At 36.7% G+C, this 26,416-nt stretch overlaps 1 protein-coding gene across 7 annotated transcripts in view; it reads right to left on the reverse strand.

Moving 5' to 3' along the window:
* EPS8 (EGFR pathway substrate 8, signaling adaptor) overlaps nt 1-26,416 on the reverse strand; it is a 190,640-nt gene that overhangs the window by 63,336 nt on the left and 100,888 nt on the right. For all 7 annotated transcript variants that reach the window (XM_060024339.1, XM_060024335.1, XM_060024336.1 and 4 more), the window contains 2 exons: nt 6,766-6,839; nt 4,448-4,521 (listed from right to left, as the gene is read on the reverse strand). In XM_060024339.1, the coding sequence (XP_059880322.1) occupies nt 4,448-4,521; nt 6,766-6,824 (133 nt within the window). In that variant the 5' untranslated portion in view covers nt 6,825-6,839. The remainder of the gene's footprint in view (nt 1-4,447; nt 4,522-6,765; nt 6,840-26,416) is intronic.

Genomic DNA, 26,416 nt, shown 5'->3' on the forward strand with positions numbered 1-26,416 from the left:
AAACGATAATTCTGTGAAACTTACATTTTTCTGGAGACAGGATGACTTTAGACAGCTGATTATTTAAGGTAAATGGTCATATTCCAAATCCAGCAATATCTAATTTAAAGGAAAGTTATTTTTCTAGGAAGTTCAGCTGTTCAGCACACAGCAGAGAATCCACACTTAAATAAAATAAGCCCTCTGAGTGGCAGACAGAGACGTCACAATGTTTAATATTAAAATTTGCACATTTTAATGCATAAGGGGGAGGTCTCTCAATTCCCCACTCAGAACCCATGTACACTACTCACAAGATTTCCTATTAGTTTCTCAGCCCACACATATCAGAAGCAATGCTAGAAGCAGGCATGTTACCAACAGGGAAAAGTTCATATGGGGTTATTAAAGCTGCTTGGGACCCAGACACATGGGAAAAACAGCCTCAAATACTCCAAAGGGAAAAGATTCTGAATGATCTGGTGTAAAGGTAAGGAATGCAGCCTCTGAGCACATGGCAGTACACAAGCTCGTGTGCACACCACTGACCCTCTGAGTCATGGACAAGAAGTTACAGGAGCCACGCCCCAACAGAAGGGAATGTTTTACTACTTTTTACAAGCATGTTCCTTAAAAGCAATTTTAAAGCTTAAAGACATTGACAAGCAGGTTAGCCAGAAAAAAATGTATAACATTTTCAATTCCCTGATTAACAGCAGACAAATGAAATGTTACTGTCATGAGATAAGAAAAGAAAGAAACCGTAGAAGAGAGAAATTAATACGTATTTCCTATTTATGTCGTCAGGGACTTTAGTGACGCAGAGCCTCTGACATGCTGGCTTTGACATTTCTTGTACAATAATAAAGAAAGAACAGTATAAGGTTATTAAAACTGCACACATTTTAACCATTTTCCTTGAATAAACTAACACATATCTAAAAGAAGCTAACGTATTGTCATAATCGTGTAGTTTGCATTTACAGGATTTATAAAAAAAAATTTCTAGTGATATCTGGAATGTAAGCTTAAAAACATATGATGAAAATTACCCCTTGGTCCTGTCAAAGTATCACTGTGATTAGATGTATAACATCATTTGGAGGTGACAGTAAAATATTAAATTTGAGAGCCTTGATGAATCTGAGGGCCCAGGACAAAAAGTGACTCTCCTATGCCCTTCCTCACTGCCATGAGAGGCTCATTACTTCTATTTTTTCCTATAAACTTACCACAATATTATTATCGTTTCTATTTTGTAGTTGAGGAAACTGGGACCAATAGGCTAAACCATTTGCTCAAAATGGCAGCCCTTTGGTAGAAAGTGCCATGATTCAGCCACAGATCGTTTGGCCTCCCAAACCCACGCCTCTCCGAGAGTCATCCTGAAGCAATCTGCATGGCGCATTATGGGGTCAGACTGAAAAGTGTGCTCATAAAAAAGACCAAGTTGCATGAAACTCCTGATACAGTGACTAGCCTGTGGTCGGTGTATAAAAAAACAGTGGTCATTACCGTGAAACTCATGTTTCAGTGCACTAAGTAATACCTTCATATCCCAGAGAAGTCCATGTACCAGCCATGAAAATAAATGAATTCTTGAAGGATTTATTCAACTGGTTTAATCATTGTGAAAGGAGAAATCTTCAAGAAAATGCACACACTGTGACACAGTAAATGACATTACAAATCTCTCCTCTACCAAGTTTCTAGTTACAAAAAACTACGCAGATTGGGAGGCTAAACACTCCCAATGTTAACTAAATATAGTTAAAACTTCAAATAGAATTTGTTCATTGCAAAGGTTTGTTCAAAACCTGGACGTGTTTCTCCACTGTCATTCATGCATCTGACCATTCATTCCATAGGCGTTTATTGGGAGCCTGTCGGAGAGAAGGCATACTGTGTGTGTGTGTGTTTGTTGACAGCAAGCTGGGAGGGAGAGGTGAGTATTAGCTACAAGGAGGAATGAAACATTACCTGCAACTTCAAGGGACTTAAAACCCTCTGACTTGTAAGCCTAATACACTGCTGAGTGTTCTTTCGTCCGTATAAATGTCTCTTGCATTTGCCCCTTTCCATCCCTCTATTTATGTCCTCTGTTTTACCAATATGCTGTTCATTGCCTTCACACTACACAAGATTGACTGTTATATTTTCTTACCATCAAACTTTTTAAAGTTTTGTGACTTTGACAAATTACCTCACCTTAAAAAGGAGCCTCAGCTTGCTTTATACGTAAAAGGGGAGAAATAAAAATTTACTGCTTAAAAGCTAAAGATTCAATCATTGGAGCTATGATTTTATGAAATTGCTCCCAACACAAAATAAACATTAACATTTGCAGGTGAGTACTACTTTTTATTCCTTATTCCTTTCTTAGCTTTCTGAAAATAGACTTTGGGATCTATGGTAGTTGTGAGATGATTAATACTCTTTCTCCTTAACAAAAATCTTCGGGCTATTATTTAGATATCTGACTTACCTACATTATTTAGGTCTCTGATTCACCTACTTCCATCCATGCTCATCAAATCCATGCTCAACTGCTACCAGAGTGATCCAAGATGGATATGACCTATGATTCCCCCAGTTAAAACACTTCAGTGGCCATTCCTTGTAAACAATGTCCAAATGCCTTAGCGTGATTTTTCCCAATGTCGTCCGTGTTTATTTTTCCCATCTTATTTCCCGGTGCACCACCTTGAGCCCTCCAGTTAACACTTAACTGTTTGCAACTCATTGATGCATTATATTCATTCTACAGTTATTTACTGAGCATAAGTTATACATTAGCCACTGTGCTAAGCTTAGGGAATCCTGAAGTAACCAAGGCAAATGTGACCCACCTTCAGAGAGCTTATAGTCTAGTTTAAAAGGGTTCATGCAGCTGTTTACAGCACCCTCCAGCCCCACAAATGCCCGGAGAATTTCAGAGCTGAATCTCTCTATGAAATCCCTCCTGCCTACCTGCCCTGCCCACATAGAAGAGCTGACCCTGCCCACATCCTCCATCTGCACTCATACACATTGCCATCCAAGCTTATCCAGCACTTTATTATAACAATACATGCACGAGTCTACCTCACCAAGACAGTGCACAAGCAATGACCATCTCCTATTCATCTTTGAAATGAATCAAAGGACATGGAAACAGACACTGTGAAGATCATGGCCAAGCACACAGAAACACGTAATAACCTTCTGTCTAGAAATGAAAGACTGAAGGAATTGATTATCTTTGCAAAAACCAAAAAAATTTTTCCCTTTTCAGTTTCTTCAAATCATTCTGTAGAGTGCAAGTCCCTTAGGGTCAAGGACCATATGTTACTGGCCCTGTGCTGGGCACATACTAATCACAAAATAAGTATTTGTTGAATATATACAGTTCATAATGACTAGGCCATGGTAAGAATGTCACAATATCGTACTCAAGAGAACTGAAACCAACGCTAATCAGATTGACAAGGCCACAGAAAATGTACCTGTGTACGGTATAAAATCCATTTTATGATTGTATAATTTGAGTCCTCAAGTCTAGTCACTGGACATATAGGCAGAGAAAGAATCACAAAACCTTAGAATGAGTCATTCTTGCCACAGCCAAGATACTGTAGCTCTAGGTGACGTAAAAAGAAACGAATTTCAAATTTAGAAAATGCTATTGGTTCCTATAGTAGATAATAACAAAAATAGCAAATATATACAGTGTTTTTTGCTTGCCAGGCACTGTTCAAAGCATTTTACATGTACTAACTCATTAAATTCTCCTGTCAACCCTACAAGATATCTCCACTATACACACAAGCAAAATGAGGGACAGACAGGTAAAGTAATTTGCTCAGCTGATAACTGGATTTGCACCCAGGACGTCTGGCTCCAGTGTCTTTGCTCTTAACCACAATACTAGTCTCATTCTTTATGGTTGCATAATAATAAAAGGCCATGCAGACCCTGTGAAAGCAAACGCCTTCCTAAACATATGTGGTATATTTCAGGAGTCCTTAACTTCTTTGTAGTATTGACTTCTATTTTATATTTGAAGTTTACAAAAAAACCCCAGTATTTATAAGTGAGACAATAGAGGGAGGACAATGGAAGTTAGAGAAGGATCTGAAAGAAATTATATAAGGGCTGTTGGTCATACTGTAATACTACCTAAACAAACATATCATACATAATTAGATGGGAAAATCCACCTAAGGTACTGGTACCGTGCAAAAAGACTCCTTAGAAAGTACTGAATACATTTCATCTGTAGTTCTAAATTGTATGACAGCCAGCAGAGATTAATGGCGTTGGTAGCTTCTGTAAAAATTATTTTTAAAATAATCCTTATCTATCAATCGCTACTTCATTCCCAATAATATAAACAAGGCATGGGTTCAAGCTACGGCTTTGAACAAGTCATTCATAAAAAGTAAGTAGTTAGAAATAGAATTATACCCCATTAAATACACAAACATACCATAGAGAGCCTTTGCACTTGTTCTTGAACTGTGTTCTCTGTCCATGGAAAAGGTGGGTGGTGATCCGTAGCCACTGCAAAAAAAAAAAAAAAAAAAGGTCATCGTGCTGAGTTAAAGTCCAAAGTAAGCAATAAAATGTCAAAACTACAAATAAAAATTCCAGTGGACCACAATCACCATGTGTTTTTAAAGAACATATAGAGTTTATACAACCGGCTCTGTAAAATGGAGCCAGATACTGATCCAGTCAAGAAACAGGCTATTGGATCCTGACCCACCGTGGATGGAGGCCGGTACAAATGGCAACCTCTCAGGCATCAAGTCAGAACCGCAGCCAAGGGGATTCAACAAGGTTGAAGCTGCCTTAGAAAAATTTAAGTCTGCCATACTGAATTGAGCTGCGAGCAGTGACCCAACCATAAAAAGTTCTCAGTCATTTAGACTGTAACGAAACAGACACTACTTTCACAAATACTTAAAATGCAGTTAATGAAAATAACCCGGTATCATTAAATTTGACCAGCTTTACCTGGTACTTCTAGCTTACTGTTGCTGTTATGTGAAGTAAACATATTATTTGAATTTTTAAAATGTATTCAGTAAACATTTATTAAGCCCTAAAATCTAGAAGAATGAGGGGTAAGGCGGGGCGGGGGGAGGGTACTGTTAATAAAACAAGTAAAAAAAAAAGTTAAAAAAAGATAAATAAATAAATAAAAATAAAATAAAACAAGTAAAATGGTTACAACAGAATGTGACATCTGGGTTAAACTAATAGATATAACATCAAATAAGGACTAAATTTTTATAAGGATGCCCAAGAAGGCTTCACTGGCATTTAAGCAGAATCTAAAAGAATGGAAAGCAGCTCTAGAGGCAGGTGGAGAATTAAGTGAGGAAAAAGCATGTAGATCTGGCTCAAGAACTAGCATGACGCCCGAGGGGAAAAGCATCTAGTGGGATTGGAAGAGATGAATGACTCGAGAAGTAAGGAAGGCAAATAGAGGGCTTAAGGATTAAATTTCTATTCTCTAGATGGAGTAAATATCTTTATACTGGGAAGTTAACATGATCCAAACAACTTTTTAAGAAAGATAATCCAGGAATTAATGGCAAGGTAACCAGATGGAAAGGTGCTGCAAAAATTCAGGTAGGAGATAAAGGCCACAAATAAAGTTAGAAAAGAAAGAATAGTATGGGATAGAATCAAGAGTTCCTTAATAGAAGAAATTATAATAAATTCATGATTAAATGGATATTTGTTATAAGAAAAAGAAAAAAATTGAGGGTGTGGCAAAACTTTCTGGCTTGAATAAATTGATGGACAAGATGAAGATAGTACTTGACATACTCCCCTGGTGTCTCTTACCGACCAACACCAAAGGGATTTGCAATCATCTTTGTAAAGAGGAAGGTGAAGCAATGTGAACAACCTGGTTCTGAAAAATGTGAATAACGTGGTTGTGAAAAATAGTGAACTCTATACCATGATGGCCAATATAAAATAACAACAATATTAACCACAATATATAAGGCAACGGCCACTTAAGTCAGGGCGGTGATTTCAAATTATATCTAAAGCCATAGGGACTTGTCTCTTTTTGTTTTACCCAATGGTAAATATCTTGAGAGACTGGACTAGATGACATTTAACTTTCCTCAAATGCAAATATTTTATGAATAACAAAAAAAGAATGCTCCAGGGGGCTTCCCTGGTGGCGCAGTGGCTGAGAATCTGCCTGCCAATGCAGGGGACACGGGTTCGAGCCCTGGTCTGGGAAGATCCCACACGCCGCGGAGCAACTGGGCCCGGTGAGCCACAATTACTGAGCCTGCGCGTCTGGAGCCTGTGCTCTGCAACAAGAGAGGCTGCGACAGTGAGAGGCCCGCGCACCACGATGAAGAGTGGCCCCCGCTCGAGGCAACTAGAGAAAGCCCTCGCACTGAAACGAAGACCCAACACAGCCATAAATAAATTAATTAATTAATTAAAAAAAAAAAGAATGCTCCAGAGAAAGTGAAAGCTATGAAGTAGAGTATGTATGCAACTATGGAAAGCAATAATACATAAAATAACAGAACCAAATGTCTTCTATTAGATCACTATCATTGGGGTTGATATTACTTAACCATCTTTTTCTTAAGAGACACAGTAAACTTTTAACAATAACGTATCTTAGTGTTAGAAAGAAATTATATATTGAGGAATGAACTACATAAAGAAATGAAAGAGATCTTTTCATTGAAAATACAAAACAATTAAAACCACCAAATCAAATTTAAAAAACCAAGAAATTAAATATAATTTCCAACTTACTTCATTTGAGATGGATATATTCCAAAACCACTGGGATGATTAGAAATATGACCATTCATTATGACTTTAATGTTCTGAAAAAAGAAAGGTACATGGATTGAAGGCATTAAAAAGGTTGAGACATCTCAGTTTTAAAGTTTTTGATTCAACAAAATATGTGTCACTTCCAGGATGATGCTAGAAATATAAAGATCTCCACCCTCAAAGAGCTCAGGCTCCAGAAGTACAGATGGACATATAAACAAAGATTAAATTGGCATTTAACATTAATATACTAAAATTGTAAGCAAATATAAAAAAGAAAAATTTTAAATATAATTCTGAACCCTCTAACTACAGAAACATAATTCTATATTCCCCTCAACCTCATCATTGGCAGTTTTATGAAATGTTACTTTGTTTAATGTTTCATTATGAAAGTAATATAAGCTCATAAAATTAAAAAACTTGAGAAATATGGAAAAGCACAAAATACAAAAAAGTACAGAGGGGAAAAATATCACCCAGAGCCCCATCATTTAAAGATAACCATCAGAGGTTCCTTAAAGAACTAAAAATAGAACTACCATATGACTCAGCAATCCCACTACTGGGCATATACCCTGAGAAAACCGTAATTCAAAAAGAGTCATGTACCACAATGTTCATTGCAGCTCTATTTACAATACCCAGGACATGGACGCAACCTAAGTGTCCATCGACAGATGAATGGATAAAGATGTAGCACATATATACAATGGAATATTACTAAGCCATAAAAAGAAACGAAATTGAGTTATTTGTAGTGAGGTGGATGGACCTAGAGTCTGTTATATAGAGTGAAGTAAGTCAGAAAGAGAAAGACAAATACCGTATGCTAACACATATATATGCAATCTAAAAAAAAAAACGGTCTGAAGAACCTAGGGGCAGGACAGGAATAAAGACGCAGACGTAGAGAATGGACTTGAGGACATGCGGAGGGGGAAGGGTAAGCTGGGTGAAGTGAGAGAGTGGCATGGACATATATACACTACCAAATGTAAAATAGATAGCTAGTGGGAAGCAGCCGCATAGCACAGGGAGATCAGCTCCAGTGCTTTGTGACCACCTAGAGGGGTGGGATAGGGAGGGTGGGAGGGAGACACAAGAGGGAGGGGATATGGGGATATATGTAAATGTATAGCTGATTTACTATGTTATAAAGCAGAAACTAAGACACCATTGTAAAGCAGTTATACTCCAATAAAGATGTTAAAATAAATAAATAAATAAAAATAACCATTTAACAGTCCTGTCAATTTCCTCCAGTCTTTTTTCCTGTATCTAGTTTTCCTTCCTTCCTTCCTTCCTTCCTCCATCCCTCCCTCCCTTCCCTCCATTTTCTTATTTCCTTCTTTCAAAGTACATTTGACAACATCCTATATATACACTTGGATACACCTTTTTTTTCAAGACGGTATTCATTTACACAACTTTTACTTTTCACAAGAAAACAACTTTTTAAATTAACACCATAAATTTATCTTCAGAAACTATTTTTAATGTGTTTCACAAATTAAACAAATTTCCTTCAAACAAGATAAATGCAAATAAGTAAAACTTCCTTACTGCCAAATCCAACGGCCTTTTTTTTTCTCCTCGACAGTACAGCTACACCTGAGTTACTCCTATTCACCCCTGAACATGTGGCCCTTCCTGCTTTCTGTGGCACTAAACTATTTTGGATCTTGTCTTACTTTTCTGACTTCTGTATACATTACATTACTATGTCTTTTCAGTAACTGAGAGGTAGGTAGGACATAGCCCAGCTTTATTATAAGACAAAGGCAAAGAGTAGAAATATTAACAACTACTGTGTGAGTTAATTGTCAGGTACTGTGATGGATCCTGGCACTACCAAGGTGATCAAAAGAGACACAGTCCTAGCTTTGGGCCAATAGTCTAGTGGGAAAAACAACATTTAGTGAATAAATGTAAAATTTTAAATTGTTGTTACTATCACAAAGGGAAAATTCAGGGTCACTTGGGGGGTATATAATATGGGAACTTAATTCAGATTGGGAGGGCACAGAAAGCCTGCATAAAGAACATTCAAGACCTAGTAACTTCCAGTTAATTCTTTCTCATTCTTCACATTTCAATTCAATCACTGTGTCCTCAGGGAAGCATTTACTGACCTCTGTGAATAGATAAAAGCCCACCACTATCAGATACTCTCGGCACAATACACAATTTCTCAAAGTATTTACCACAGTTGTAATTTCTCATTTGTTTAAATTAATTCCTGATTCTTCACTAGACTTTAAGCTCCATAAGGGCAGAGCTGCTTTGATGACTGCTGTTTCTTAAGCAGTAAGAATAGCACAAAATATTTAATATTTGAATTAAATATTAATTCAAATAAAGAAAGAAGGAAGGAGAGTCCACGTCCTACTCTTCAAAGAGTTTATTGTATTCTTAAGGAGACAAAACCAATCCACATGAAACACACAGTAAATAAGTCCCAATGTATGTGGCTCTATTTTAAACCTACTAGAGGTTCTGAGGTAGGAAAAGCAAGGCAACTGCCATTATATTTTGAAGGGCTGGGACTTGACCTAGTTCTTAAAGAATGGATAGGATTTATAAAGGTCCTCAAAACACTCAAGTGTTTTTTTTTTAATTTATTAGTATTTTTAAATTTTATTTATTTTTGGCTGTGTTGGGTCTTCGTTGCTGCGTGCGGGTATTCTCTAGCTGTGGTGAGCGGGGGTTACTCTTCGTTGCAGCACGCGGGCTTCTCACTGCAGTGGCTTCTCTTGTTGCGGAGCACGGGCTCTAGGAGTGCGGACTTCAGTAGTTGTGGCATGCAGGCTTCAGTAGTTGTGGCACAGGCTTAGCGGCTCCATGGCATGTGGGATCTTCCCAGACCAGGGCTCGAACCCATGTCCCCTGCATCGGCAGGCAGATTCTTAACCACTGCGCCACCAGGGAAACCTAAAACACTCATTTAATTCAACCTTTCCTGAAGTCTTGTCCATATTTATTCACAGCTTAGAAGCAAATTTCCAAATTAAGGAACAAAGAAATATTGACCTCTAACCAAGTATTGCGCATCCATAAAATTACATTACATTTATACTATATTATCATTTGTTTTTATTATTGTTGTTTATTTTCCTTCAATTTATACTTAGATACAATCAGTGTACAGAGGTAAACCAATTCTCCGGAGAAAAATAAACCCCTGATTTGTAGTACTTCCTGATTTCCTTGGTATAAGTATTCCCCCCATGGCCCATTTCAAGCTAGCATTGGTTTAACAGCAGCTTACAAAATCCTAAATATTTCACAATTGGCTCTCATAAGTCTACAGAATCAAGAGAGAGCACATCACTGTTACGTCCTGGAATTTGGGCCAGGACAGAGGCCTGGGATAACATTATGGATCTAGAGCTAAAGGTTAGGACAGAGGCTTTCACAGACGCCTGGAACTTTAACACCATTTCTGGCACTAACTAGCCGAAAGGAAGTCAATTAAGCCTCTGTCTCAATTTTCTCATCAGTAAAATACAGATAATTCTTGGTCTTTCTAGCTCACAGGGCTAGTGAAAGATCAGATGAGATAGATGTACAAGTTTCTTCTAAAGTTAAAAAAAAAACAAAAGAAGTACTCTTTTAAAACAAGCTGGTTCATTCAGCACATAAATTAAACCCCCAGGGTTTGCAGTCGTTTTGATCTAGTTTGCATTTTAAACCCACAGCAGGTGGTTTTAGTGAAAAGAGATAGCCATAACCATCTCATCTTTTTCATGTTTAATTCTTCATGACAGTCAAATAAATTCGGGGTTTGTTTTGCTTTAAAATAGTGATCTGTCAGAATAAGAGAATAGAATAAAAGGGAATAGAAAATGTTGATTTGCTAAACTGAATTTTAAATATAGAAACTTTACTCTTTGGCAACCATAGTGTCATTTGTCAGAGATGCTCAGGTAGCAACATAGAAGGTTTCAGATATTTAAACACAGCAACACAGGGCACACCTTGCAAAGGAAACAATTACAAATGTTTTCTCCCCTTTAGGCTTTTAAGAGATATATCCAATTTATACCTATATGGACTATATGTATATATAATATAGAAGAACCATCAGTCTTACTGAGAAATTAGCTGCTTTTATTTTTATTAACTCTTAAAACAACTTAAAAACTGAGACAAAGTTTTTCTTTATTACGCTTTTTTTTTTTTTTTTTGCGGTACGCGGGCCTCTCACTGTTGTGGCCTCTCCCGTTGCGGAGCACAGGCTCCGGACGCGCAGGCTCAGCGGCCATGGCTCACGGGCCCAGCCGCTCCGCGGCATGTGGGATCCTCCCGAACCGGGGCACAGACCCGTGTCCCCTGCATCGGCACTGCACCACCAGGGAAGCCCTCTTCATTACTTTTAAGGACTCACAAATTCAGTTAACTCTACTACATTAACTACTTAATTCTAAAAAAGTGTACACTAAAATCTTCATAATAGCTTCCAACAAATCTGAAATAAGAATATCAGTTTCCTTATGAAAACATTTCTTGTAAGTCATAGTTACTATAATTTTCTCCTTATTTTCTCCAGCAAATAAAGTGGTAAATTTAAGATCTCAGTTCAACATACCCAAAATGTTGAACACTGAAATTTTCAAAGGAAAATAAATAGAATGTATGAAAATCATGGTAAGCAGAAACAAATGAGGCTATATTAAGGCTAAACCAGCAAGTTAAAATTGTATTGGAAAGTTTAAGATCCCAAATATAAATAAATAAACAACAATTTATATTTCCGTTTCTTTTCTTCACTCTTGCTTGCGTATGGTATCAATTTTCAAATTAATGAATGAGTTTGTAGTCATCACGCAGTGTTAGAATCCCGTCTACCCAATCTAGCTACCACACAATGACTTGTGCTCTCAGAAAAATGTCACAGACACCTTTCTGTTTATTTAAGTTTTTGTTAGTCTGTTTGAGTGTACCTATCTTGAAGTATCTGTATTTCAATTTCAGTTTAAGTCACATCTCTGGGTCTAAGTTATAACCAAGATAGGGGTGAGGAGATTGATTACCATCATTATTTAGGGTTTTAACTCAAAGACCGTTGAAATGTAATTTCTACCAATACTTCGTGACATGGTCTACTAGTGATTGCGCTTAATTTACTAAAAGACAAAAAAATGTGCTTTAAACCTGCTAAATCATCACATATTCTGTCTCCTTCTGTGTCTTCTAGGAGTAACTTTTCAATACATCTTACCAGTACTGTTGTCTGTAGAGATGTCACCCTCTCTATTTCTCTGTGTCATTTGGTCTAATATTTAGTAATAAAGAATTTGTGTGTGTGAATAAATTTAGGAAACTAATAACAGTAAACTGTTATGATAACAGTAATAATAATGATGATGACAATAGTAGCTAACACTTGTGAAGGTGTCACAATAATTTCTAGGCCATATGGAAGCACAATATTTTCTCAAGGCCAATATCGATGTAGAAAGAGTAATTCTGTGCCTTAAAGGCACAATACCTTGTAATCACTTAAAATAATTAACTTGACTCCTCTTTTTTTATAATTCTGAGAAAAATGTTTCACTGTTTACAGGTAAGATCATAATTTGGGGGAAAATATATGTTCAATTCAGAATGTTGTTGGTTTAACAATTAGCTGAAGAAAAATATTTGTTCCTAAAATTTAATAAGCAGAAGAAGAACTACAATCCTGCAATCTGTGGAACAAAAACCACATTCACGGAAAGATAGACAAGATGAAAAGGCAGAGGGCTATGTACCAGATGAAGAAAAAACATAAAACTCCGGAAAAACAACTAAATGAAGTGGAGATAGGCAACCTTCCAGAAAAGGAATTCAGAATAATGATAGTGAAGATAATCCAGGACTTCAGAAAAAGAATGGAGGCAAAGATCGAGAAGATGCAGGAAATGTTTAACATAGACCTAGAAGAATTAAAGAACAAACAAACAGAGATGAACAATACAATAACTAAAATGAAAACTACACTAGAAGGAATCAATATCAGAATAACTGAGGCAGAAGAACGGAAAAGTGACCTGGAAGACGGAATGGTGGAATTCACTGCTGTGGAACAAAATAAACAAAAAAGAATGAAAAGAAATGAAGACAGCCTAAGAGACCTCTGGAACAACATTAAACACAACAACATTCACATTATAGGGGTCCCAGAAGGAGAAGAGAGAGAAAGGACCAGAGAAAATATTTGAAGAGATTATAGTCGAAAACTTCCCTAACATGGGAAAGGAAATAGCCACCCAAGTCCAGGAAGCGCAGAGAGTCCTATACAGGATAAACCCAGGGAGCAACACGCCGAGACACATAGTAAGCAAATTGGCAAAAATTAAAGACAAAGAAAAATTATTGAAAGCAGCAAGGGAAAAATGACAAATAACATACAAGGGAACTCCCATAAGGTTAGCAGCTGATTTCTCAGCAGAAACTCTACAAGGCAGTGGCATGATATACTTAAAGTGATGAAAGGGAAGAACCTACAACCAAGATTACTCTACCCAGCAAGGATCTCATTCAGATACGATGGAGAAATCAAAAGCTTTACACACAAGCAAAAGCTAAGAGAATTCAGCACCACCAAATCAGCTCTACAACAAACGCTAAAGGAACTTCTCTAAGTGGGAAACACAAGAGAAGAAAAGGACCTACAAAAACAAAAACAAAACAATTAAGAAAATGGTCATAGGAACATACATATTGATAATTACCTTAAACGTGAATGGATTAAATGCTCCAACCAAAAGACACAGGCTTGCTGAATGGATACAAAAACAACACCCATATATATGCTGTCTACAAGAGACCCACTTCAGACCTAGGGACACATACACACTGAAAGTGAGGGGATGGAAAATGATATTCCATGCAAATGGAAATCAAAAGAAAGCTGGAGTAGTAATACTCATATCAAATAAAAGAGACTTTAAAATAAAGAACGTTACAAGAGACAAGGAAGGACACTACATAATGATCACGGGATCAATCCAAGAAGAAGATATAACAATTATAAATATATATGCACCCAACATAGGAGCACTTCAATACATAAGGCAACTGCTAACAGCTATAAAAGAGGAAATCGACAATAACACAATAATAGTGGGAGACTTTATCACCTCACTTACACTAATGGACAGATCATCCAAAATAAAAATAAATAAGGAAACACAAGCTTTAAATGACACAATAGACCAGATAGATTTAATTGATATTCATAGGACATTCCATCCCCAAACAGCAGATTACACTTTCTTCTCAAGTGCGCACGGAACATTCTCCAGGATAGATCACGTCTTGGGTCACAAATCAAGCCTCAGTAAATTTAAGATAACTGAAATCATATCAAGCATCTTTTCTGACCACAACACTATGAGATTAGAAATGAATTACAGGGAAAAAAAACGTAAAAAACACAAACACATGGAGACTAAACAATACGTTACTAAACAACCAAGAGATCACTGAAGAAATCAAAAAATACCTAGAGACAAATGACAATGAAAACACGATGATCCAAAACCTATGCGATGCAGCAAAAGCAGTTCTAAGATGGAAGTTTATAGCTATACAAGCCTACCACAAGAAACAAGAAAAATCTCAAAAAAACAATCTAACCTTACACCTAAAGGAATTAGAGAAAGAAGAACAAACAAAACCCAAAGCTAGCAGATGGAAAGAAGTCATAAAGATCAGATCAGAAATAAATGAAATAGAAACAAAGAAAACTATAGCAAAGATGAATAAAACTAAAAGCTGGTTCTTTGAGAAGAAGAAACAAAATTGATAAGCCATTAGCCAGACTCATCAAGAAAGAGAGAGGAATCAAATCAATAAAATTAGAAATGAAAAAGAAGTTACAACAGACACCACAGAAATACAAAGCATCCTAAGAGACCACTACAAGCAACTCTATGCCAATAAAATGGACAACCTGGAAGAAATGGACAAATTCTTAGAAAGGTATAAACTTCCAAGACTGAACAAGGAAGAAATAGAAAATATGAACAGACCAATCACAAGTAATGAAATTGAAACTGTGATTAAAAATTTTCCAACAAACAAAAGTTCAGGACCAGAAGGCTGCACAGGTGAATTCTAACAAACATTTAGAGAAGAGCTAACACCCATCCTTCTCAAACTCTTCCAAAAAATTGCAGAGAAAGGAACACTCCCAAACTCATTCTGTGAGGCCACCATCACCCTGATACCAAAACCAGACAAAGATACTACAAAAAAAGAAAATTACAGACCAATATCACTGATGAATATAGATGCAAAAATCCTCAACAAAATGCTAGCAAACAGAATCCAACAACACATTAAAAGTATCATACATCATGATCATGTGGGATTTATCCCAGGGATGCAAGGATTCTTCAATATATGCAAATCAATCAATGTGATACACCATATTAACAAATTGAAGAATAAAAACCATATGATCATATCAATAGATGCAGGAAAAGCTTTTGATAAAATTCAACACCCATTTATGATGAAAACTCTACAGAAAGCGGGCATAGAGGGAACCTACCTCAACATAATAAAGGCCATATACGACAAACCCACAGCAAACATCATTCTCAATGGTGAAAAACTGAAAGCATTTCCTCTAAGATCAGGAACAAGACAAGGATGTCCACTCTCACCACTATTATTCAACATAGTTTTGGAAGTCCTAGCCACGGCAATCAGAGAAGAAAAAGAAATAAAAGGAATACAAATTGGAAAAAAAGAAGTAAAACTGTCACTGTTTGCAGATGACATGATACTATACATAGAGAATCCTAAAAATGCCACCAGAAAACTACTCGAGCTAATCAGTGAATTTGGTAAAGTTGCAGGATACAAAATTAATGCACAGAAATCTCTTGCATTCCTATACACTAATGATGAAAAAACTGAAAGAGAAACTAAGGAAACACTCCCATTTACCATTGCAAGAAAAAGAATAAAATACCTAGGAATAAACCTACCTAGGGAGACAAAAGACCTGTATGCAGAACACTGGTAGACACTGGTGAAAGAAATTAAAGATGACACCAACAGATGGAGAGATATACCATGTTCTTGGATTGGAAGAATCAATACTGTGAAAATGACTATACTACCCAAAGCAATCTACAGATTCAATGCAATCCCTATCATATTACCAGTGGCAATTTTTACGGAACTAGAACAAAAAAATCTTAAAATTTTTATGGAGACACAAAAGACCCTGAATAGCCAAAGCAATCCTGAGGGAAAAAAAACGGAGTGGGAGGAATCAGACTCCCTGACTTCAGACTACACTACAAAGCTACAGTACTGAAGACAATATGGTACTGGCACAAAAACAGAAACATAGATCAATGGAACAAGATAGAAAGCCCAGAGATAACCCCAGGCACCTATGGTCAACTAATCTATGACAAAGGAGGCAAGGATATACAATGGAGAAAAGACAGTCTCTTCAATAAGAGGTGCTGGGAAAACTGGACAGCTACATGTAAAAGAATGAAATTAGAACACTCCCTAACACCATACACAAAAATAAACTCAAAATGGATTTGAGACCTAAATGTTAGACCAGACACTATAAAACTCTTAGAGGAAAGCATAGGAAGAACACTCTTTGACATAAATCACAGCAAGATCTTTTTTGATCCACCTCCTAGAGTAATGGAAAAATAAACAAATGGGACCTAATGAAACTTCAAAGCTTTTGCATAGCAAAGGAAACCACAGGGCTTCCCTGGTGGCGCAGTGGTTGAGAGTCCGCCTGCCGATGCAGGGGACACGGGTTCGTGCCCCGGTCTGGGAAGATCCCACATGCCACGGAGCGGCTGGGCCCGTGAGCCATGGCCGCTGAGCCTGCGCGTCCGGAGCCTGTGCTCCGCAACGGGAGAGGCCACAACAGTGAGAGGCCCGCGTACCGCAAAAAACAAAACAAAACAAAAAAGGAAACCATAAACAAGATGAAAAGACAACCCTCAGAATGGGAGAAAATATTTGCAAATGAATCAGCGGACAAAGGATTAATCTCCAAATTATATAAACAGCTGATGCAGCTCAATATTAAAAAAAAAACCCAACCCAATCCAAAAATGGGCAGAAGACCTAAATAGACACTTCTCCAAAGAAGACATACAGATGGCCAAGAAGCACATGAAAAGCTGCTCAACATCACTAATTATTAGAGAAATGCAAATCAAAACTACAATGAGGTATCACTCCACACCAGTTAGAATGGGCATCATCAGAAAATCTACAAACAACAAATTCTGGAGATGGTGTGGAGAAAAGGGAAACCTCTTGCACTGTTGGTGGGAATGTAAATTGATGCAGCCACTATGGAGAACAGTATGAAGGTTCCTTAAAAAACTAAAAATAGAATTACCATATGATCCAGAAATTCCACTACTGGGCATATACCCAGAGAAAACCATAATTCAAAAAGACACATGCACCCCAATGTTCATTGCAGCACTATTTACAACAGCCAGGTCATGGAAGCAAGCTAAATGCCCATCGACAGACGAATGGATAAAGAAGTTGTGGTACATATATACAATGGAATATTACTCAGCCATAAAAAGGAATGAAACTGGGTTATTTTTTGAGACATGGATGGATCTGGAGACTGTCATACAGAGTGAAGTAAGTCAGAAAGATAAAAACAAATATCGTATGTTAACGCATGGATGTGGAACCTAGAAAAATGGTACAGATGAACCGGTTCGCAGGGCAGAAGTTGAGACACATGTGTAGAGAACAAACGTATGGACACCAAGGGGGGGAAAGCCGCGGGGGGGGTGGGGATGGTGGTGTGATTAATTGGGCGATTGGAATTGACATGTATACACTGATGTGTATAAAATTGATGACTAATATGAACGTGCTGTATAAAAAAATAAAATAAAATTCAAAAATTTTTAAAAAAACAATACTAAACGTTCTTTGGGTTATTTGCATGGAAAGATGTTAATATAAATGTTTCAGACATTACGTGAAATTCCTAAAAATCTTATATGTTCTGGTATAATGTTATAAGTCATAATTCTAGTTATTATTTTAAAATATATATCTCAGAAATAACTGAATTTCCTTCTCAATTGCATTATCATGAACTTTCATCAAATCTTTAACTGTGGTCATTTTTAAGTCTTTTGTCATTTACAGACAGTTCTGGGTGTACTCCGATGCTTTTGCAAAAATGTTCCTATAAAAGGTTTCATCTTCAAGAAATTCATGGAAGAGACTGACAAGTACAGGTGTCTGGTAACTGACTATACTGCTGAACTGAATGAATAAGCATTTTCAGAACTCTAATGGAAAACTGATGAATTCATAAAAGTGCTAACGAAAGATCAAGATGAAAAAAAATTAATTACATGGGACTGAGTGAACTGATGAGGATGACTATAATTTCTGTGACTTTCTGTTTGAATAATAAAAATTGAAGGTCTGCATGAAAAAAAATTTAATGAACAACTAAAAAGAAACACTTTAGCCATAATTATGTGTGTAATATTGTGATAGATTTGATAGGAAGGCCTAGTAGAGAGAAGAATCATATATACCCTATTAGTACTATTTGAGTATTTCCCTCTAATTCTTGTTGCACTGATGACATCATCAGTGCATATACACTGCTTGGATATTAAACACAGGAAATGACTAATATCTCAGTTCAAAACATTGTTAAGGTCCTCCTGTATAGCACAGAGAACTATACTCAATATTTGGAATAACCTATAAGGGAAAACAATCTGAAAAAGATATGTATAACTTAATCACTTTACTGTACACCTGAAACTAACACAACACTGTAAATCAACTGTACTTCAATTAAAAAAAATTTTTTTTTTAAATAAATTTATTTATTTATTTTTGGCTGTGTTAGGTCTGTTGCAGCCTCTCTTGTTGTGGAGCACAAGCTCCAGACGCGCAGGCTCAGTAGTTGTGGCTCACGGGCCTAGTTGCTCCGCGGCATGTGGGATCCTCCCAGACCAGGGCTCGAACCCGTGTCCCCTGCATTGGCAGGGAGACTCTCAGCCACTGTGCCACCAGGGAAGCCCCAATTTAAAAATTTTTAATAAAAATAAATAAATAAGGTCACATTCATAGGTACAGGGCAGTAGGATATGAACATATCTTTTGGAGGGACACAATTCAATCTGCAATAATGACCCTGTCAGTTTTCTGAGGAGTGCTGCATTTTGATATTCTGCAGGATGTCTCTCCATCGGGGTTTGACTGATGTTTTTCTCATGATTAGAATGGGGTTACAGGTTTTGGAAAGGAAGACCACAGAGATATATGCCATTCTCATCACATCACACCAAGACTACACGCTGTTAGCATGACTCTACATCGTTTATGCTGACCTTGGTCCTTGACTGAAGCAGCATTTGTCAGGTTTCCCCACTATAAAGTGACTTTCCTCACCACCACTCTACAGGCCTGTTGGGAAGGAGGTCATTATATGCACCCCACACTTAAGGGGTGGAGAGTTCTGCTCCACCTCCTTGAGGAAGGAGTATCTGCACAAATTATTTGGAATTCTTCTACATGGGAGATTTGTATATTCACCACCATTTATTTATTTATTCTGTTTCTTTATATTGAAATGAAAAGATGGAGAAAGAAAAAAGAAGGGTTCAGATTCACCAAGTAAAAACTCTTGATGATTCATTGCCTGTAAAACTCCTGTTTCAGTTGGTTCAGACAAGATCTGAGTTAGCTTTAGTTCTGTGCTGGGCACAGAATACTGCTAAAAAAGAAAGAAAGGAAGGAAGGAAGAGAGGGAAAGAAAGGGAAGAAAAGAAAGGAAGGAAGGAAGGAAGGAAGGAAGAAAGAAAGAAAGAAAGAAAGAAAGAAAGAAAGAAAGAAAGAAAGAAAGAAAGAAAGAAAGAAAGAAAGGAAAGAAAGAAAGAGAGGGAGAAAGAAAAGAGAGAAAGAAAGCAAGTGAAATCAGGGCATGAGAGAGATCCCAGCCCTTAACAAAAACCCTAGCTACCACCACCAAAAGATGATCAGAACTTTAAAAGGTAAACATTATCTAAGAAGTTCAAATCTTTCCAGAAGCAAAAATTGTTAGACATAGATTCTCAAGAAGAGGTAGGAGAATATTCACTGTGGACATTTTCTCTCAGGGTAAAAATAAAACTATAACTTTTTCTGTCAATTCATTTCTCAATTGAGCAGAATTCAGAGAAGAACATTTTGGAAAAATAAGTCGAGAAGACCATCTCAGTAATTTTTACCCCACCCCCAGTAAGTTTCTTTCAAATCTTTACTTTTTGCAAATCAATCTTGAGGGTTAGTATTCACTGATATTCTATGAACCTTGGTGGACAGTTTCCAAAATTAACCTTTGTGCCATTGACTAATGCAAAACAAAAGCCACTGAGGAATTAGGATCTCATACGACATATTTTTATTGCTAAACTTCCTTCTTCCCTAGTAGTGCCATATGCTACATTAGTACAGGTCAATATACCTTACAAAGGCAAACAAAGCATTATCTGGGCCTGACGCAACCCAGCTGGGTGGAGAGATAGAAAAATATGTTCTAAAATTATCTTTAATGAAATCGAAACTCCTGAATTCAAATTTCATTATGATGTAATTAAATGGCCCCTAAAAATAGTAAATCAAAAACCTTACAGGTACAGTGAGAAGCGTTCTAACCCACGGATAAGATATAACATTTTAATATTTAACTACCCTGTTGCCACACGATTACCTTCCTCGGTATTACCTAGAGCAACGGATGTTAAACAATAAACTAAACGCGGCAGGTGATTCACTCTGAATTTTCAGTACAGCTCCTTAAGAGGACCAATGGTTTACAAACTGTACAACATAATTTTAGAAATGGTCACAACCCACAAAGTGGGAACTGTCACCTTTAAGCAACTGTTATGCTGAAAGCATCCCACTTTTCCAAAACATAAATACATCTCCCTAAGGTTATTAGAAATAAAAATGTTTAATTGTTAAACGATACAGGACTTTTTTTTTTAAGAAATGCAATTCTGTACAAATGAAGGTTAAATCAAGCTTTCTGATGCATTATAATGTACATGTTTACATCACTCCCAAACTGCTTCTCAGATATTTTATAAAAAGATGCTACTTGTCATCTCAACTTCATCTCTCCCTGCCTGCCATACCGCTCAAACATTGATTATTTTGATAAGAAGTCATAGAGGTCCCATATCTCATCAAAGCCTATTCATTATTTCAATTTGTTTGATCTGTTTTAGCAAGATATGGTTTCACAGATCCAAACACCAGCATAATTGTTACACAGGGACAGGTATTTTGCTCTAATAGAATACCTTGTGTAGTGCTTTAGGTATCAGAGTGTACCAAGTTCGATATACATAACTTTATAAGCCCATGGAAAGTTCATGACTAGGCAGATAAGGTAAAATTCTCAGATCGTTCTTAACTGCTTCTTATTCCTATTATTCAATACAGCTCAATATTTTGTTGACAAATATAAAAATGCACTCCTTTCAAAATACTGTTTTTCATTTATCTTCAGAAATAGAGGCAGTCCTAATACGCTGTTAGAAAGCGATGCAACCAGGAATAGTCCCAAAACAAAGCCAATTCCAGTAATCATCTACATTTGGCTGAATATGAAAAGAACTGATTGCCAGTAGATACTTTTACTAAAAAAACAAATCCCTGGCACCCCAACCAACTCACAGCAGACCTATGACTAACAAAGACTTCCTTGAAAACTTGCCCATCTTACAAGGACATTTTAGGGAAAAGAAAGAAAGAAAAGGTGTATTTAGGAAATGAGCATATTACAGACAATGTAAGGACAGCACTGTATAAAGTTCGGGAGAAGCTAGAGTCAGGGTGGGTCTCCAGAACAAAATCTCCCTCAAAGAAGGACTGAATCAAAGAAGGCAAGATAAAGACCTTTAGAAATGTATGTTTATAGTACAATGTGGCAAGCGGACAGGCAGAAGGCAAGGTGGGCACCTCCTGCTGGGAAGGGGAGGGCATTCAGTTCCTAAAAGCCTTCCTTCAGGTTTTGATGCATGAGCCAGGTAAGCCAGAAGAGAAAAGGGAAAAGTGAAGACAAGAAACAGCTTCATGCAGTTAGGAAACCACCAGCAATTCAGTTACTTAGAATAACTTAAGAAGTAGGAAGTAATGAGGATGAAGCTGGAGATAGAGTGAGAATGCACATCACAGAAGGCAACGTTACATTTATATCAAATTTGGTTAGACCAAAGTTTAGTGCATTGTGTCTGCGCAATTGCCATTCACAGTAGACTAGGGTTAAATTTCCTTTTCTTGTACAACCTTTTCTCTTTATTAGAGTTAATAATTATTTTACCTTCGACCCTTAGTTCTCCTATGTACTTTTATTAATTTCATCCCTTTACTCTCCACCAGAAGTGTCTCCTTTGAGTACATTTAAACACCATCTATTCCATCATTTTTATCTTTCTGTGGGCATCTCTCTCTGATCTCTATATATTCCTGTCACAGTCGGAATCGATGACTCTCTAAGCCTCCTGCACAGCTTTTGTCGTGGTACCCAAATTCAACATCTTGTTCATTACCTTCATCTTTCTCCTATCTTAGATCCTTGTTTCCTGGATCCCGAGTCTCTCCCTTTCCTATTTTTACTTTCTTATCTTGGAAAAGCACATACTTCTGGAGCTTCCTGACAAAGAGTATGATGAGAAAAATAATTTCTGAAGTTTTATATAACTGCAGACATGTTTATAGTACTTTCGTAGATGATCAATAGTTTGTCTTGGTTTCAAATTCCATAATGGAAATTATTTTTGTAATCTTGAAGGCATTGTTCTTGTCTTCAGTGTTTTTCCCGAAATTTCAGGTGCCATTCTGTTTCTCAGTATTTTGTAAGGGACTATTTTATTGTCTTTCTGCAATTCTGGACTTTGGGGATCGTCAATTTTCTCCCCTGATGTTTTGATATTTCATGACTACATCAGTGTAGGAGTTTTTAAAAAATTCAATACTTTAGAAACTCAATAGGCTTTTTCAAATTTGAAAATTATTGTCCTTAAATTCTAGGAAATTTTCTTGACTTATTTCTTTGATAGTTTATTTACAACATTTTTTTAAAATTTTCTTTTTTCTAAAAAAGTCTGTTATTCAGAATAGGACCTCTTGGACTGAGTGTCTAATTTTCTTGTCTCTTCTCTTTTGTTTTCCATTTCCTGTTATTTTTGTTCTACTTTTTGAGTGGCTTCCTCAACTTTATCTTCAAAATACTATTTAATTTTTCCATGTCCTCTACCAATTTTCAATTATTTCCAGAAGTACATTTTTATGCCCTGTTTCTTTTCTCATAGCACCTGTTCTTATTTCCTAACTGCAATGTATTCTTGGATGTTTCTGAGAATAATGATTGTATTTAAAAATGTTTTTCTCAAGTCATCATCTCTATTTCTGGCAATTTCCTTGTTTTCTCCAGGTTTGTTTTGGTCTCTGGATTTCTTCAAATGTCTGGTGATCATTGGTCTCTCCTCACCTTGAAGGTAGAGCACTAAATAGCTGACTGGAAAGTCTGTGTCAATGGGTGGGTCTTCTCAACAAGTGAGCTTCACTACAGAGCAATCTGGCTGGGCTGTTCCATTGGGAGACCTCCCCAACCATCAGTACCTACAGGTCTTCTGCACAGATAGATCAGATTCTTCAGAGAAGCATCTTCCAATTTCATCCCTGGAGAATACATATCTGACTGCCAAAATTTGGGGAGGAGTAGAAGTACCCTGAGGGTGTCTCACTGCTTAGTAAGTTTTTCCCTTAATCCTCCCACCTCCGTATGTGCCTTGGTATCTCCCACTTGAGAGTTCTCTACTTCACATTCTCCACGGAATAATCCTGCTGGAGAGTGGGGAGGCATCTGGGATCTAAGCTCTATTTAAACACACTCATCCTCCTGTTTCAGCCTCACCTCATTGTCGAGTCTTTCTGAGGCTCTGAAGTGAACCTCAGTGTCTCTCCCTAGCAGCGTGGGTTTCAGCTTCTCAGGATGTGTAGGTTAGTTACAATCGTCCCTGGACTTTCCAGAGTCCCTTGGTCTCACTGACTTTCTGCATTTTTCAGATCCCTTCATTGTCATTTATTTAGTTATTTATTTTTTTGGAGAGACTGGAATATATGTATGTGCTTAATCTGCTTCTTTCTCTAACGTATTTTCATTGTCTAAACATTGACAAATATCTGTTAATGAAAAACTCAGGAGAAAAATTCAAAGTCACCTGTAATATGAACTTGAGAGGTTAAGGTGGCTGAGAAATATGAGTACAAGTTTATACTAAAAATAACAGTACCATAACAGCCAGAGTGAAAGCACAAAAAATGAAGGAGATTTACTCTACATAACGTCAGGTGATATTTTGGTAGTGTACGTTTAACCGCCTGCTATTTTTATAAAAACAAACGCTACTTTCAAATTCCAGGAAAGGAACAACATTATAATACGTAAAAGTGGGCAATATCTCTAGCTAACTCAGGCATTACAGTTAATGAAAAAATCTTTAAATGTTTTTCCAGAAATTATATCATAGCTTTAAATGCATAACAGAGTTAGGTTCCTAAATGAAACCTGAAATTCATCCTTAGGTAAATAACCACTAATTTATTCGTTTTAACTAAATGGATTTTTAAATATATTTTTCCAAAGAGAAGCCCTTTTTAATAAATATATCTGGGAAACAAATTCTTTGTGAGCTACCCCAAAATAAAAGTCAGAGATATCTGTGCATTAGTTTTAAAATTCAAGTTGCGTATAAAAGTAGTGTGAAGCTTTCTTTTCTTGAGAGGTTAGATATTTACATAGTCATAAAAATTAAAGGAAGAAAATAATTAAGTCCGATGGGAAAAGTTTTTAAATCAAGGCTATGAAATTTCACATTTAAAAGATAATAAGTGTAAGCTTTGACTGTGGATAGTACTACCTTTGAAAATGTGTGCCAAATTATAATGTGCGTTTTCAAAATTAGCAGTGAAGTTCTTTATAACCAACCCAGAAATTATCCATGAACTGGGGTCAATTTAGACATATTTCGGTTCTCTATTGTAAAAATAATAATAATAATGCTTATTCATTAAGCATTTTAATGGGTCGGCCACTGTGCCGATCACTATTTGTACATTATCTTACGTAATTCTTACCACCTTATGAGGTTAGAAGAGCTTATTATCCCCATTTTAATGGGGAATCTGTGACTTACAAAAGCTACCAGCAAAGGTAACTTGGTCATGATACCTACGTAGCATGTCTAAGATTTGATCACTAGTCATGCTTTTAACCACTGTTGTATACTTTCCTTTAACTAATGATAAATCCAGTATTTTGAAGTTGGCTGGGGGTATGTCAACACTGATGAATTAAAAATCAGAATGACCTCTGTAAATGCATCAAACAAGATTCATCCAGTGTTAATTGGCATGAGCCAACAGCAGTACTCATTCATTCATTCATTCACTTGTTCACAAGGATTTACTATGTAACCATTCCATAGTTATCAGTGCTCTGGATAAGCCCCGTCAAATAAAACTTCCAGCTTTGCTGAAAAAGTACAGTATCATCACTGTTCAATACAGTAGCTGAGCACAAGTGTTGAACACCTGAAGTGTGGATAGTGCCACCGAGGAACTGAAATTTGCATTCTTCTAGATTTAAATTAATTTAAATGCAAATAGCTACATATAGCCGATGGCAACCATATTAGACAGGATAGCTCTAGACCCTGGGTGCACAATTAACGAAATATACATGGTTCCTATCTTCATGCTGCTAACAATCTAGTGGGGGAGCCAGCATGAAATAAGTAAAATAATAAATATAATATTACAACATTTGTCAATTGCTTAGAAGAAAAAGAATAGAAAAGATAGTATTTATGAGGATATAAAGTCAGACTGAGTCAAACCTATCTATGAACTTCTGAAAAGTATGGGACTGAGAGATTCATTCTGAAATGTTATTTCAGGATTTCCTCACTTAAAACCTAGGATAATTAGTGAAACTTTGAAACAAAGAATTTATGTCGTTTTTTGAAAGTGCTTTCAGTGTTTCAAGACTGATGCACAGAAACAGTGCCCTGTTGGCAAATCTATGCAAAAATCATCCTGAACAAGAATGTTGTTTTCAATCCTATTCGATAACAACCTGAATTTAAACGAAATAAAATAAAAGAGAATAGGGAAGAAGAATCACAAAAACTAAAGCAGTAAAATCTATAAAATGCTAACTGAAGGTACTTCAAGTTTAAGAGCCTGGGAAATGAGAGAGAGAGAAACAAATGAACTACTATTCCCACTTGGGCAGAAATGGGATTTGTTTATAGGAACACGTCCACTTTTGGGCCAGTGTCAATTTATAACCCCCCCCAAAAAAATTACATTCCTGGATTTGAGCACCTGCAATTGAAACAGAGCAAACACAACTCACTATAGTGAATTATTAAGTGAAAAAAGTGTTTGATTCAGCCAGGGAAGGGAGAATCACTCCAACCTGTCACGTTCCTGGATCATACTGTATGGATTTTTGTTTGGGAAGTTAAGATAGATCTGTTTGGGTAAGCAGGCTATTTGAGGTCTGAAGGAAGTGGAAATT

This window comes from Delphinus delphis, chromosome 11, assembly GCF_949987515.2.
Source record: "Delphinus delphis chromosome 11, mDelDel1.2, whole genome shotgun sequence".
NCBI classification, from domain to species: domain Eukaryota; kingdom Metazoa; phylum Chordata; class Mammalia; order Artiodactyla; family Delphinidae; genus Delphinus; species Delphinus delphis.